At 51.1% G+C, this 14,349-nt stretch overlaps 1 protein-coding gene and 1 long non-coding RNA gene across 7 annotated transcripts in view; one reads left to right on the top strand and one right to left on the bottom strand.

Moving 5' to 3' along the window:
- Window positions 1–14,349, top strand: part of LOC109394903 (uncharacterized) — a 56,247-nt gene that overhangs the window by 12,809 nt on the left and 29,089 nt on the right. The window contains exon 3 of one of the 3 annotated variants that reach the window (XR_002126547.1): window positions 4,207–4,246. The exons of 1 other annotated variant lie outside the window; for it this stretch is intronic. This is a non-coding gene — a long non-coding RNA (uncharacterized LOC109394903). Of the gene's footprint in view, window positions 1–2,299; window positions 2,387–4,206; window positions 4,247–14,349 lie in introns of those variants that run through there. One more of the 3 variants, XR_002126544.1, reaches the window with a different exon arrangement.
- Window positions 1–14,349, bottom strand: part of GGT5 (gamma-glutamyltransferase 5) — a 40,184-nt gene that overhangs the window by 8,007 nt on the left and 17,828 nt on the right. For 2 of the 4 annotated variants that reach the window (XM_019665454.1, XM_019665451.1), the window contains exons 2-10: window positions 8,135–8,265; window positions 7,693–7,788; window positions 6,968–7,163; window positions 6,177–6,334; window positions 5,512–5,658; window positions 3,810–3,946; window positions 3,239–3,429; window positions 2,680–2,786; window positions 2,089–2,480 (exon numbers count right to left, since the gene is read on the bottom strand). In XM_019665454.1, coding sequence (XP_019520999.1) covers window positions 2,089–2,480; window positions 2,680–2,786; window positions 3,239–3,429; window positions 3,810–3,946; window positions 5,512–5,658; window positions 6,177–6,334; window positions 6,968–7,163; window positions 7,693–7,788; window positions 8,135–8,183 — 1,473 coding nt within the window. In that variant the 5' untranslated portion in view covers window positions 8,184–8,265. Of the gene's footprint in view, window positions 1–7; window positions 2,481–2,679; window positions 2,787–3,238; window positions 3,430–3,809; window positions 3,947–5,511; window positions 5,659–6,176; window positions 6,335–6,967; window positions 7,164–7,692; window positions 7,789–8,134; window positions 8,266–14,349 lie in introns of those variants that run through there. The other 2 variants (XM_019665453.1, XM_019665452.1) reach the window with 2 other exon arrangements.

Here is a 14,349-nt window from a genome sequence, read left to right on the forward strand (position 1 = left end):
ACAACACCTGAGGAATCCAGGGGTGTGAGTGGAGAAGGTAGACTCAGGCTGAGAGGCCTTCAGTTTTGAGGACCTTGAAAGCAAAGCCTTCAAGAAGGTAGAAGCTGGGCCTTTGGAGTCCCAGGTACTGCTTAAATAAGAACTGCCCAATTCGACATCTCACCCCCACCTCGGGGTCTCCATTTCTGGGGACCCTGGGACACGGAGGAGGAAAGGCCTGATGCCAGCTCTGTTGTGCTGCATAGGACCTTCCATCTCAACACCCACATGAGAAAACCCAAAACCTTAGACACCAGGAACATGGGAGTTTAATTCCTCAGGGCTTGAGGCCCTGCAAGCTTAGGGCCCAATTGGTTGAGGAACCAGCTAGAAGAAAGACACAAAGCTTCTGACAGTTTGCTCTGCCATTGCCAACAAGTCCAAGGATATTGATCCCCTGGCTAAAGGCACCAGTGGTCCCCAAGAGTGAGGTGCCCTGAACACCAGGCCCTAAATGTTCAGGTTTGAGACACTAAGTCTGTAGAATTTGAAGGCATCAGGGACCCAGGTGCTGGTTTCTAAGACACTGAGTACCTTGCCTCAAGGTTATGGTGCCAACACATTTGCTGGTCTGTAAGGGGGCACATATCTTGAAATGTAGGGACCTGTGCTACTTGGGCCCCACATTTACAGTTATCATTTTGGACCAAGAATCCAAGGACCTTAGCTGACCAGGGCCTTAGATTCCAGACTTCTAGGTACAAAGACCCCAGTATATTATAGTCCCCAAGACCAGGGCCTCTGACCTGAGATCACCTGGTGAGGCCATATGACCTGAGCCGCTCACAGGGTGAGGTCTCCAGAGGGCTCCACACTTTCTCTGCCTGACACACGTATTTCCCAATGTCCTTAGATTTGAAGGCCAAAATCCTCACTGCTAAGGACACAGAGGGCCTGCAGTTCTCAGAGACTCTGTCCCTTATGGTCAACTAGCCAAACTCCAAGGTCCTGAGGAACAAAGACCTGCTTGGCCTCAGTCCCTGGGCTTTTGTGTGAAGAACCTTGGAGACTCACAGTTTCTACCCAGCATCTAGGAATTTCTCCACAGAACAGCCTAGACCTGCATGGCTAACACTCTAACTCTGAGAGAGCTGAGGATCTTGGGTCGCTGGGTTCCAGGCTGTCATCTCTGAATCCATAAAGTCCAAGGTCCTTTGAGTAAAGACCTTCAGTCACGGTCAAGGAGACAGGCCTAAGAGGATGAGCCCTGGGGAAGTACTCGACATACTGCCATGGGGTGGACCTTACAGAGAGAGGAAAGGCCTCGGGCTCCCAGAGTTTGAGGTCCTCAGTCTCCAGGCCCACAGACCAAGGTTCTCAGGGATGGCACACCTCCTTTGGAGTCAAAGCCTTGTACTCAGTTGTCATTAGAGTTTTAAGGGCCATGGGAGGATCATAACAGGAAAGACAGCTTTGAGGACCTTGAACCCAGCTGGATGAACTGGACCCAGATATGAAGCTAGGAGCCTTTAAAAGCTGTCAGTCTTTTGAATTAGGTCTTAGCAAAAGGCATCAGCCCAGGGAAGCTCTGAGAAAGCTGACCATCAGAGGCGGGGGTGTGAGTGGGGGACGGAATTCAGCTCCTCTACCTGCTTGTGTGAGGCAACTGAGAAATGTTTATAAGAACTAGCACCAGTGAAACCCCAATTCCTCAATCCCTTTGCAAACTCTCATGGAAATAACAAACTCTTTTACAAATAAACTTGCATATAAAAGCTGCAGATCACATGAGGAAACAGATTCTAATGAGGAGAGCCTGAGAGGCCACAGCCAGGAAAACTAACTTGTAGAGAGAAGAGCACAGACATAGCAGGGACCAAGGTGCTGAGGTGCTCAGCCTGGGAGAAGTATGGACAACACCCTGTTCTCTGCCTTGGAGGCCACAAGACTGGACTGGTGCTTCTCCCACTGAGCTTCTCAACTCCTGATGGCTCCCAAAGCTGAAGTGTGCTGGGCCTAAGACATTCAGTAGCTGAGATCCACCCCGGAGGATTTGACCAGCATGCACTGAGGTGTCCAGCCTACAGGTGGCTCGGACCACGGCCTCACCTCGTTGAAATTGGACTCGTACTCCACCTGACCCTTGTCGTTCACATGCAAGATGGGGGCAGCAATGGCTGCTTGCAAGTCAAAGCCAAGCCACAGCTTGTTCACGATGGCCTGGGGGAGAGACATAGGATAAAGGGAGGGAAGGAAGGAGAAAGGGAAGAGGGAGGGCGCGTGTACCAGCCACTCCACACCAGCCCTTCTCTGCTCCCAGGAAAGCAGAACAACAGGGCTGCTCAGAGAGGGGACATCCCAACCCGGAGTCCCCAGACTCACTTGGGCCACAGCAGAGATGATGAGGTCTCCACCAGCCCCGCCAATCACCAACTTTGACCCCTGGGCTGCGTTGACCAAGATAGAAGGAACCATGGATGATGGGGGCCGCTCACCTGGAACTGGAGGCCGGACAGATATCACCTGCAGGCTGATTTTCAAGCCAGCACCCTACCGGGCTCCCACTTCCACCTCTGTCTCCATTCACCACCTCACAAACCATGGCTGGGCAAGTAAGGGTGGTTGCCCCAGGGGACACCATGCGGCACACACCTTGCCTGCCTTCCCGCCTCTCCTCAGTGGGGGACCCCCTACACTTACCTGGTGGGGGGATGACATGGGAGCCTGGCGGTTGCCTCCAGCATAGGTCTAGGAGTTCGTTGTTGAGTAGGATGCCCGTGCGCGGTGAGTAGACCATCGCTCCAAAGCTGCAGACGGGGAGGTGAAGGCTGGGCTCAGGCTGCAAGCTTCCATCTCCCTCATGGGACACGGACGCCCATTTGCCAGCTTCCAGGATTCCCTCGTTTTAGCAGCTGCCCTCCAGCATGCTGGAGCCCTTATTCTCTCTGTGGTACCGCCCCCAAAGATCCATCCATGAACCCCATCAGGGTGTCCCTCTTGGTAAGGCCCATCCCTGGGTGGGTCCTGGCTCAAGGCCACCCATCAGCAAGCAGCCCTTTCAGCCAGAAATGTCAGGGGTGTTAGAGCCCCTTTTGACAGAGAGGAAGACAAATGGGAAAAGCAAAGTGTTGCCCCATGAAGACAACCAACGGGAGGCCTAAGGCTGGGAGACCAGGCTGAGGACGGAAGTGGGTACAGGAAGACTCAGGTCTAGGGGGCAAGAGTGGGGCCTGCCCTCATGCCTCCGGGGCACACGCACGGAGTGTTGATGGTGCTGGTGGCAGCCACGGCACTGCCATCCTCCCCCAGCACAGACACGTGGGCCGTGCCCATCCTGTGGCCCCAGGCCCCGGTCAGGTTATAGTGGCTGAGTTGGTGGTCACCCCGGGCGTCGATCTGCTGGCGGATGTGCTGTGCCAGAGCCTCTCCAAGCAGGTCCTGGGAGGTGTTCTGGGGTGGGCAGTCAGGTGATGAGGTCAGTGAGGGGCCCGGTGGAGCCCACAGAGCAGAGGGCCCCCCCTTGGGAGACCCTCTCCAATCTGTCCTTCCTCAAGCTCAGACTACCCCAAGACCCTGCTCACACTCTAGGTCCTCTGAGGTGTGGTGCCACCACTCTGTCCCATACCTGCCACTATAGGGTCTCTTCCAGTTCCTAGACCTGATGCAACCTTCCTGCCCTGGACCATTACTAGGCTGTCCTGTTCTAGAACCAACCTTGTATGCACCCCTCCAACTTCACCCAGCCGGGCTCCCATGGCCTACGGACATAGCACCCACTGCTCCAACCATCCCTTCATGCTGAGCCCTGGGCTCAGCCCAGGCCACCTCACCTGGACCTCAGGGTGGCTTCGAGGGTCCCACAGCCTCCACCTCAGCCCTCCGGCAAACTTGAGCGTTTCCACAAAGTGATGGTACAAGTTCACCCTTCCCTCGGTCCTGACCACCGACTCAGCAGAGACGTTGAACCCTGGAAAATGGGTGGGCGCAGGTCGAGGTCACCCTGTGTAGTGGGTTGAATGTTAGAACCCCCTCCAAAAAAAAAAAAAAGATTTGTCCACGTCTTAATCCCCAGAACCTGTGAACACTACCATATATGCAAAAGAGTGAATATTACTTTATATGGCAAAATGTGTGATTAAGTTAAGGATCTTGAGAAGAGCAGATTATCCTGGATTATCCGGTGGGCTCTAAATGTAATCACATTGTATCCTTATAAAACACACACAGAAAAGGGAAGGAGGCCGTGTGACCACAGAGGCAGAGACTGGAGTGATGCAGCCACAAGCCTAGGAATGCCGACAGCCACCAGAAGCTGGAAAAGGCAAAGAACAGAGTCTCCCCCTGAGCCCCTAGAGCAGCGGTTCTCAACCTGTAGGTCGCAACCCCTTTGGGGGTCGAACGACCCTTTCACCGGGGTCCCCTAAGACCATCGGAAAACAAAAAGATATTTACATTACGATTCATAACAGTAGCAAAATTACAGTTATAGAGTAGCAACGAAAATAATTTTTTTTTAAGATTTTTTTTAATTGTGGGGGAATTGGGGGAGGTGAACAGACAAGTTGCTGTCCTTTTGTTCTTCAGTCTAGTTGTGGAGGACGTTGCCTCACTGGCCCAAGTTGACACCATCATTGCGCTCTTCCCGGGCGAGGCAGATCAATCGCCGGCCTCTGGACGGCCGCCCATGGCGGCCGCTGACCGCTCACGCTGGCTGCTGGCTATACACGGTAGCCCATGGCAACCCACTGCAGCAGGGGCTGCAGCCTACGCCGTCACCAGCGACCCACAGCAGCCCAGCTCCAGGTCGAGCTGCCGTTCAGCATCTTAGCTGCAGAGGGCAGTGTCACTGGCCCTCATATGTGGGATCCGAACCGGGGCCCTCTGGCACCCCAAGCCAGCCCTTAACCAACGCGCCACTCGGCCGGCCCGCAACGAAAATAATTTTATGGTTGGGGGTCACCACAACATGAGGAACTGTATTAAGGGGTCGCAGCATTAGGAAGGTTGAGAACTGCTGCCCTAGAGGAAATGTGGCCTGGCTGACACCTTGATTTTGAACTTTTGGCCTCCAGAACTATGAGAGAATAAATTTCTGTTGTTTTTAGCCACCGGATTTGTGGTAATTTATTACGGCAGGCCCAGAGAATGAATATAGTCAGCCTCGAGTAGCCCAGCTCTGGGCACTGCCAGGGTCCCCCTCACCATCCTGCAGGCTGCGATAAGCCTGGCTAGGCCTCACATGATGCTTGCACTGGATGGGCAGCTCACCAACTGCAGGGCCTACCTGCTCCTGTGTTATGGGACTAGGTCACCTAGGGGGAGGACTCAGTGGGTGGAGAACGTCAGACCCGTCAGCAAAGCCCCTAGGCCAGCTGTAGAACACACCATCTTGACCCATTTTCACAGCCCTGTCTTCAGCATCTGAGGATGGGGCTGAGCTGGAAAAGGCAATGGCCGCCCAAGGGTACAGGTGGGCTTGGAGTTCAGGTTCCCAGCAGTGCAGGACTCTGGGCTGGAGGCCTAGAGCCTCACCTTTGAGCACATTGAGGATGAAGCTGAGAATTGCACCCCCTGCAGGCGGTGGAGGTGAGTACAGAGTGTAGTCTCCCAGGGGCATCTCCAGAGCGTCCACCACCTCTGGCTGGAATGATGCCAGGTCCTGCAGAGTCAGCTGGCTGCCTGAAGTGAGACAGAGAAGGCTCAGTGTACAGATGGGACATAGGAGAAGCGTGACAGCCACTGGCCCCTCCCTGGTCACACAGTGAGGCTCCCCTGGTCCCCTAGATTCTAGATCCCCAAAAGGGTGAGGGTGGATCTGTGAGGGAGGCGTGGGTGGGCAAGTGAACAGGGCTCAGAGGAATAGAGGTTAGGGGGGAGTAGGGAAAGGTAGGAGAGGCGAGCTGACCTCCGGGAGACTGTGAGAGTGGCCAGCTTCAGGCCCAGGAGCCCCCATGGCCCACCATGGTCACCGATAACTCCCTTCTGTTGGCTCTAACCCACAGGGGCTCTGCTCCTCAAGGACCTTGATGGTGGGGTCCCTGCCAGCAGTGGGCAGGAGGGCACACAGCTTCTCCAAGCCCTGGGAGCAGCCGGCACTTCCTCAGGGCCTGGGAAGAGCTTGCCCTCAAAAACCAGTGGCCAGAACCAAGTTCTTTCTCTGGCAGGGCTGAGGGCTTGGGGACCTCCGCATGGCTCACCTTCCTTGGCAATGTCCTCCAGCAGTGTCTGGCCCAGCCTCCCTGTATAGAAGGCCTCTGCACCTTCTGTGGCCACGGTCTCCAGGGTGGCGGCCAACGCAGGCCAGGAAAATGGGTCCTGCTGCTTCAAGGGTTCATTCCCATTGAAGAAGAGCTGCCTGGGGGCGGGCGGGGGTGGGGGAAGCAACCTCCGAGTGGGCCTAGGTCCCAGAGGGCAGCCACACTCCTGCAGGGGCTCTCTACAAGGAAGTAGTCCTGGTCTGGGGTCCTGAGGGGCTGGGGTAGACATTTGAGGGGACAGATTCTCTAGGATTCGGTGGGGCTAACGCCTCTCACCTCACTCATAACCCTGCCCAGGGAGGTCACACTCCCCAGTAGGGCCTGTGTCCACCCAGAGCCTGTCCTCCCTACACTCCTGGGATGGTAGGGTGGGAAAAGGTGGTGGCCAAAGTCCTCCTGCCAGCCCAGAAAGTGAGAAGGAGGGCAGGGCCAGAGGACAGTGGCAGAGCCCAAATCCATACCCTTGAAGTCATCACTTGGGCACAAACTCCCTCTGGCCTGAGCTCTTCCCTTTAGGTTTTGCCACGTGGACCCCAGAGGTCTGAACTTAGAAAGTGAAGTGATGGCCATGCGAAGTCCCCTGACACCCACACAGGGTCAATGTTCCAGAGCCTCAGGTGGAGCTTGGTTGGGGGCTGGGCTCAGACAGGTGGTGGCCTGAACCCAGGAGCTGAGGTGGAGCCCTGGCACCCTCTCCCCACCCCCCCACCCCCACCCCGGGCGGTGCTCACCTCAGGGAGGATGCATGCAAGAGAGGCCTCAGGAAGCTGCTGTTCAGGAACAGACTGAGGACAGCGGGCATGCGGTAGCCCCCTCGGAGCAGCTCAATGGTGGGCTGGAACAGCTGTGCCCAGGGCAGGCGACCGTGGCGGCGGTGGGCCTCAGCGTAGCCACGGAGCTCCCCGGGCACCCCTATCCACTGGGCCCCTGCAAGGTGTGGCAGTATCATGCTCCTCTCCCCACGCTGCCCTCACCTGCCCTCAGCCCCATGGGTTCCAGGCCTGCCTCAGGGTTTTCTATCACCCCCACACTTGGCCCCACCAGACTTGCCCCCCAGCCATGGAAGCCAGAATGTGCTTTCTGGAGCCCACACCTGACTACATCCCTCCTCACTCAAACCCCCCATGGCTGCCCACTGCCCTCTGTACAAAGTCTACATCCAGGCCCATGGGGCCCAGCACAAACTGGCCCCGGGACCCCCTATCCCCATGACCCATCTCCACTGAACACCCTGGCCTTTGTCTGGCTTTGTCCCTCTGCTTGGATCACCCCTCCCTATTCAGAGAGTCTCTTCCCCAGGAAAACTCCTCCAACCCCAGTGGTTTGGGACCTCTGTGGGGTTCCCCATCCCCCAGCTACTGTCCCCCAGTGCCAGATGTTTCAGCTTGTCCATGAGGCACACTGTCCCTTCAGGGGGTATTCTGGTCAGCCCCAGAGGCCCCTCCCGGGGTCTCACCTCTGCCCAGCGGCCGGGCCTGCTCACACTGATCCAGCAGACCCTGGACATGTCTGGTGGGCACCGTCTCCCTGGCGTTGATGACTTCCACCTTCTCTGGAGTCAGAGCAGGGCATGTGAGTGGTCGGGGCACTCCTATGACTGCCTGGTCTCAGCCCACACCATGGTCTCCCTCAGACATCCCTGGACCTGCTCTGGGCCTCTGTTTCTCTCTCTGTGTCATAAATTGGCCTCTGTGCTAATACTCAGGATAGGACCTGCCATGAAGGTTTTGCACAGATGAGAGTAGGGGGGTGGGGAGGCAGGCGACACCAAGAGGACCCAAGAAGGGACATGGGAGGACACAATAGTCTTGGCCAGACATCCAGGATGTTACAAGCACCTCACCATCAGTGCTTGTGGACAAGTCCATCCTCCCCATGGGGGTCCCGTATGGACTCACCCGTGGTTGCATTGTAGATGGTGAAGATGACGCCTCCGCCCAAGCCCATGCTCTGGGGGTTGACGACGTTGGTGCAGACCAGAGCTGCAATGGCGGCATCCACGGGAGAGCCCTGCTGCTGGAGGATGGCTCTGGAAAACACGGCACAGAATAAGGATCCTGGCTCTCCTGCCCCAGCCTCCCTACCTGGGCTTGCTTAGCTGGCTGGCATTCACTGGGGAATGGTGACAGGTGGGTGGCCCATCTGTTGCCACCAAACTGCCTGAGACCAGACTGGGCTGCCGCCTCAAGTCCAGCCACTCACAGGTCCACAGCACTCTACAGATGCAGATTGTGATGCCATTTACACTGTCTCTTACCATATATAAGGTTCTGCTCAGTTGGCAAAGTGTTTCTGCTGCCATTATTCCCTAGATCCTCCCAGCAGCAATGACTTATTTGTAATAGGCTTGGGCCAGCCCCACTCTCCCTCCCAGCGGCCCCAGGAGCCCAGCCCAGGCAGCCACCACTCCCCATCTCATTGGGGACACATGAGCTCCAACACCTTTAAGATTGGATTTTTTTCAAGTGATCCCAGGAGCCTGCCTTACTATCAGGTCTTAGCACTTGCATTGATGGGTCCCACAGCCCCTCTCAGGGCCCTAGTGTCTATGGGAATGCCCTCTGGCCTCAGTTTCCCCACCTATCCATGGGCAACAAGGCGTGGGCCCTTCAGGTCCAAGGTGCTGATCAGACTGGCCTGTGTTGAGGAAATGACCCTGTCTCTGGGGCACAGCCCTGCATAGCTCACCGGGTTCTGTCTCTTCCTTCACACTTAGGAAGTCCCCCCCAGCACTTCTGGAAAGCCAGTATTTAAGCCTCAGTTACAGATGAGGAAACCAAGGCTCAAAGATGGAAAGGACTTGGGCCCCCTTCTCCCATCCTGTGGGACCTCTGACCCTAGCACCTCCCTCAGCTCCAGCACCTTGGCTCAGCCACTCCCTCCTGGACTCACACCTTTCCCTGAGCCATGTGTCCCTGCTCTGGGCCAACATATGGGCACACACAAGTACCACATGGACATACATTATCTTGGAATGAGAAAGAGGACGTGAACCAGAAACATGAGAGAACTAAGAGCGTTACACTCAGGCACAGAGAAACACAAGAATAAAAGAATAAGAATAAAATACCATGAGGTCAAAAGACAAACCGAGGAAAAACAAATTTTAATTCCCATCACAAACAAAGGCCTCATCTCTCTTGACCCATTCATTGTTCCCTCCTCCTGGAGTGCTTTCTGCATTAGGCTTCCAGGAGCTGTGCTCCACCCTCTATGCTCCAGGTTTCCTCCTACCACCCTGACCTCATGATGTCAGAGGCCCTGGGCTCAGTCCTTGGTCCTTGTGCATCTTTACCCTCTCCAGAGTGAGCTTATTCAGGCTCAGAGCTTGAAATGCATCCTCTATGCTAATGGTTCCCAAATTTTATCTCTAGCCCAGTTCTCTCCCCTAAATTCCAGACACTTTATCTCCAGCCATCCACAAGATACCTCCCCTAAGTGTCTAAGAGGCATTTCATTCTTAAGATGACCTAAACTGAACTTTTTACTTCCCTCCCACATCTGCCCTCTAAATGGTTCCTAGTCTTCACTGTCTTAGAAAAAGACACAATCATTTACCCCTTTGCTCAGGCCATAAACCTTGGAGTCATCCTTGGTTGGTCAATTTCTTTCATCCTCATATTTAATTCCACCAGCAAAATCCTGCTAGTTAGTTAGTTATACCTTCAGAATATACCCAGATTCTGATTTCTTCTTATCACCTCCATCACTACCACCGCCCTGGTCCAAGCCACCAGCATCTCTCACCTGGGTTATTGCAATGGTCTCCCACCTGGAACCTGCATCAGCCTTGCTCCCTTATGTTTTAACAGAAGAATCTGTTATAATGTAAATCATACAGACCATAATGGGAGACTAAATAATTCAGATGAAACTTCCTGAAGACAACGAAACGTGAAACAAATAGAAAACATCTGATTACAGGTATCAGAGGCAAGGAAGAAATATAGGACTAGGGAGAGAGGTGAGTGTGGCAGTTGGAGCTGTTTTTTTTTCAAGATGATTGTCAGTCCTGGAAGAGGTGGCTGAGAGACCAAGTGTTTTTGACAACTCTGTGTGTCCGGGAGCTGGGCATACTGGCTAACCATGCTTGGAAAGGGGTCCTGACTCTGGGAATAACAGTGAACTAGAAATAGATCAGCCCATACAAGCACATTATCTCAGTCCACTCAATTGGATTAATGTGATTAAATTGTGATCCCACAATGTTGGTATCTTAGACTTCAAATTATTTCTAAAAATTATTTTAAACAATTTTTATATATACTTTCCAGTGCTAAATTAAAAATAACCAAGCAAACGATAATCTGTTAAAATGTAAATTAGCAGTAAGATGGCACAAACAAAGCCCAAGAAAAGGCACAGATAATGAAGGACAAGACCCATAAGATCTTCAAATTATGAAATTGTCAGACCACAGACTTTAAATAACTACATTCAAAGATATAAAAGACAAGATAAAGAATTTCAACAGAACTGGCAACTATAAAACATAGAATTAGGGGCCGGCAGAGTGGCATGTTGGTTAAGAGCTGGCTTGGAACTCAAGCTCTGAGCAGCAGGGCCCCAATTTGGATCCCACATGAGGGCCAGTGACACTGCCCTCTACAGCTAAGATGGTGAACAACAGCTCGACCTGGAGCTGGGCTGCCGTGAGTGGCTGGCGACGGCGTAGGCTGCAGCTCCTGCTGCAGTGGGCTGCCATAAGCTACTGTGTGTGGCCGGCAACCAGTGTGAGAGGCAGGCAGCCGGTGTGAGCTGCCAAGAGCTGCCGTGAGCAGCCGTCCAGAAGCTGGCGACCGATCTGCCTCACCCGGGAAGAGCACAATGATAATACCAACATGGGCCAGTGAAGCAAAGTCCTCCACAACTAGACTGAAGAACAAAAGGACAGCAACTTTGTCTGTTCCCCTTCCCCGATTCCCCAACGCTGTTCCCCTCCCCAATTCCCCAATTAAAAACAAAAACAAAAACAAAAACATGGAATTAGGAGCTCAGTGGTAACAGTAGATTAACAACAGATTAAACATAGATTAAAAAAAAAGATTTATTCAATACAAATACCCAAATTTAAAGAGAGAGCAAAAAGGATAGAGCATTCAGAAAATAGCTTAAGAGACATAGAGGATAAAAATGACAGAAAATATAGCTTGCAAACACTAATCAAGAAAGCTCATATAACTATACTAATTTTATTTTATTTTATTTTTATTTTTATTATTTTTGAAGATTTTATTGGGGAATTGGGGAAGGGGAACAGACAAGTTGCTGTCGTTTTGTTCTTCAATCTAGTTGTGGAGGATGTTGCTTCACTGGCCCATGTTGGTATTATCATTGTGCACTTCCCAGGCAAGGCAGTCGCTTGCCAGCCATTGGACGGCTGCTCACGGTGGCTCACGGCAGCTCACAAAAGCTCACACCTGCTGCCGGCCAGCCCCACTGCAGCCTACGCCATTAACGGCGAGTCACGGCAGCCCAGCTCCTGGTCGAGCTGTTGTTCACCATCTTAGCTGTAGAGGGCGCAGCATCACTGGCCCTCATGTGGGATCTGAACCACGGCTCTGCTGCTCAGAGCTGGCGTCCCAAGCCAACTCCTAACCAACGCGCCACTCATCTGGCCCATAACTATACTAATTTTAGACAAAGTAGACTTTAAAAAGAAAAGTATTATTATAAATTATAATTGTAAAAGCTCAATTCAACAGAAAGATGTGAAAACCTAAATGTGTGTACACTTACAGTTTAAAAAATACATGAAGCAAAAATTGGCAGAATGAAAAGAAGAAATAGTGGGAGACTTTAACACACCCCTCTCAGTAACTAAGTGATAGAATAAACAGGGGGAAAAAAATCAGTGGGACTTCAGAAGATTTGAATGAGACCATTATAGTAAATTCACTGAACCAACATATATAGAGCACAGTGCTCAACAATCATGCTGTTGAATACACATTCTGTTTCAGAACACACTAAATATTTATAAAAATTGATCATTTACTGGACCTTAAAGCAAGTCTCAACAAGTTTAAAAGAACTGAAAACAGAGAAACTAATTAGAAAATCCCCAAATATTTGGAAATCAGGAAAAACACTACTAAGTATCCTATGAAAGAAGGAAGACATTACCACGGAAATTAGAAAATATTTTGAACCTAGTGTAATGATATTGCCATACATCAAAAGTTGTGGGCCGGCTGAGTGGCTCAGTTAGTTAAGACTTGGCTTAAGAGCACGAGCTCTGAGCAACAGGGCTGCCAGTTCGATTCCCACATGGGCCAGAGACGCTGTGCCCGAGCTGAGCTGTCGCTGAACTGCCAACAGCTGGTGTAACAACAAGATTGCCTGTCCAATGGTAGGCTACGCCCACCTCCAACTAAGACTGAACTCGGCACCTTGATCTTAGAGGTCACGAGCTGCCAACGGGAAGCCAGATGGCAACTGGCGCACTCCGCAATGAAGATTGAAGAACAACAACTTGGCTGGCTCCCTTTCCCAATTCCTCAACACTGTTACCGTCCCCAATTCCCCAGTAAAATCTTAAAAAAAAAAAAAAGTTGTAATGTTTTCAGCAATTGTGTGGAGGGAGGGGAGGGAGGCAAGGAGCCTGGAGAACTCCCATCCCCAAAGGTTTTCACAGGGAAGCCTGGAAGATCAATCAATCTGAACACATTTTCTCAGATGACTTTTACAGACTGAGTTTTGCAGCCTCCAGCTATAGATGAGTAAAAGGGGACCAAGGGAAGGTTGGATGAGCTCTGGGTCTTGAGAACTCTCAAAATGAGTAAACCAGTGCTCTCCTCCAGGGCAGAGATTTGCACAGAGGAGAAGCTGCTATGAGTAGAAGTCAAACTGAGCAGGACAGGAACAACAGGGGCAAAAGAAAGAAAAGAGATACAATGTTTTGAAAAAGTTGTGGAGGTGATCAGAAAAGACAAATACCGGAAAGTAGGAGGCCATATATATATGAGGACGAACAATTAAGTTCGCGAACTCATCCTAGAAAAAGTGCTATATATACCTCATTGCTGAATATCATCAGTACAGTCACCTTCTAAGTACTCCCCTTGGGAAGCTATGCACCAACGCCAGTGCCTAGTCCACCCTACAAAGCAATTTTGGAACTCTTTCTGGAATGGCCATCAGAGCTGTTGTCATATTACCCTTGATGCCCTGAATGCCATCAAAATGTCTTCCTTTCAATGTTTCCTTTATCTTCAGGTGAAGAAAGAAGTCACTGGGCACCAGATCAGGTGGGTAGGGAGGATGTTCCAATACAGTTATTTGTTTACTGGCTAAAAACTCCCTCACAGACAGCGCCGTGTGAGCTGGTGCATTGTTGTGATGAATTGTTGGCAAAAAGTTCAGGTCGTCTAACTTTTTCACCCAGCCTTTTCAGCACTTCCAAATAATAAACTTGGTTAACTGTTTGTCCAGTTGATACAAGTTCATAATGAATAATCCCTCTGATATCAAAAAAAGGTTAACAATATAATTGCAACAAGTTCGCAAACTTAATTGTCAGACTCTGTGTGTGTGTGTGTGTGTGTGTGTGTGTGTGTTTAATCTGTTTGTGAAAACAACGGAAGGAACTAAAGGCAATGAAGCTATGAAAGCTATTTTGACCCACTTTCCATCCTCAAAGTACTGAAAATTCATCTTGCTTAAACATGAACAATAAACAGGATTGAAGTCACACCCCATACTAAGTTGTTATTAAAAAAAAGAGATAATGAAAAAAAAAAAGATGATGAAGAGCAGATATCCATGGAGGCATGCCAGAAAGACAAGCCCACAAGTAGATGCAAACTACAACTCAGTGTTTCAAAATGTGCTAAACTAAATTAAAAGAATTAGAGAAGCTCTGAAAAAAAAGCATACATCAGAAGTAGAAAAACCCTAAAGTGAAGTGACTGGAACAAATGAAGACTGAAAAAACAGAATTACAGAACTCAGGAAAGAATGAAGCATAAAAGAAAACATTCTCAGATACCAGACAAGAAAAAGCTGAAGAAGTTCATCACCACCAAACCAGTATTACTAGAAATGTTAAAGTGACTTCTTTAAGAAGAAGAAGAGAAAAAATAAAAATACATATGAATAAGAAAATATCGCA

This window comes from Hipposideros armiger, unplaced genomic scaffold, assembly GCF_001890085.2.
Source record: "Hipposideros armiger isolate ML-2016 unplaced genomic scaffold, ASM189008v1 scaffold_443, whole genome shotgun sequence".
Classification (NCBI taxonomy): Eukaryota; Metazoa; Chordata; class Mammalia; order Chiroptera; family Hipposideridae; genus Hipposideros; species Hipposideros armiger.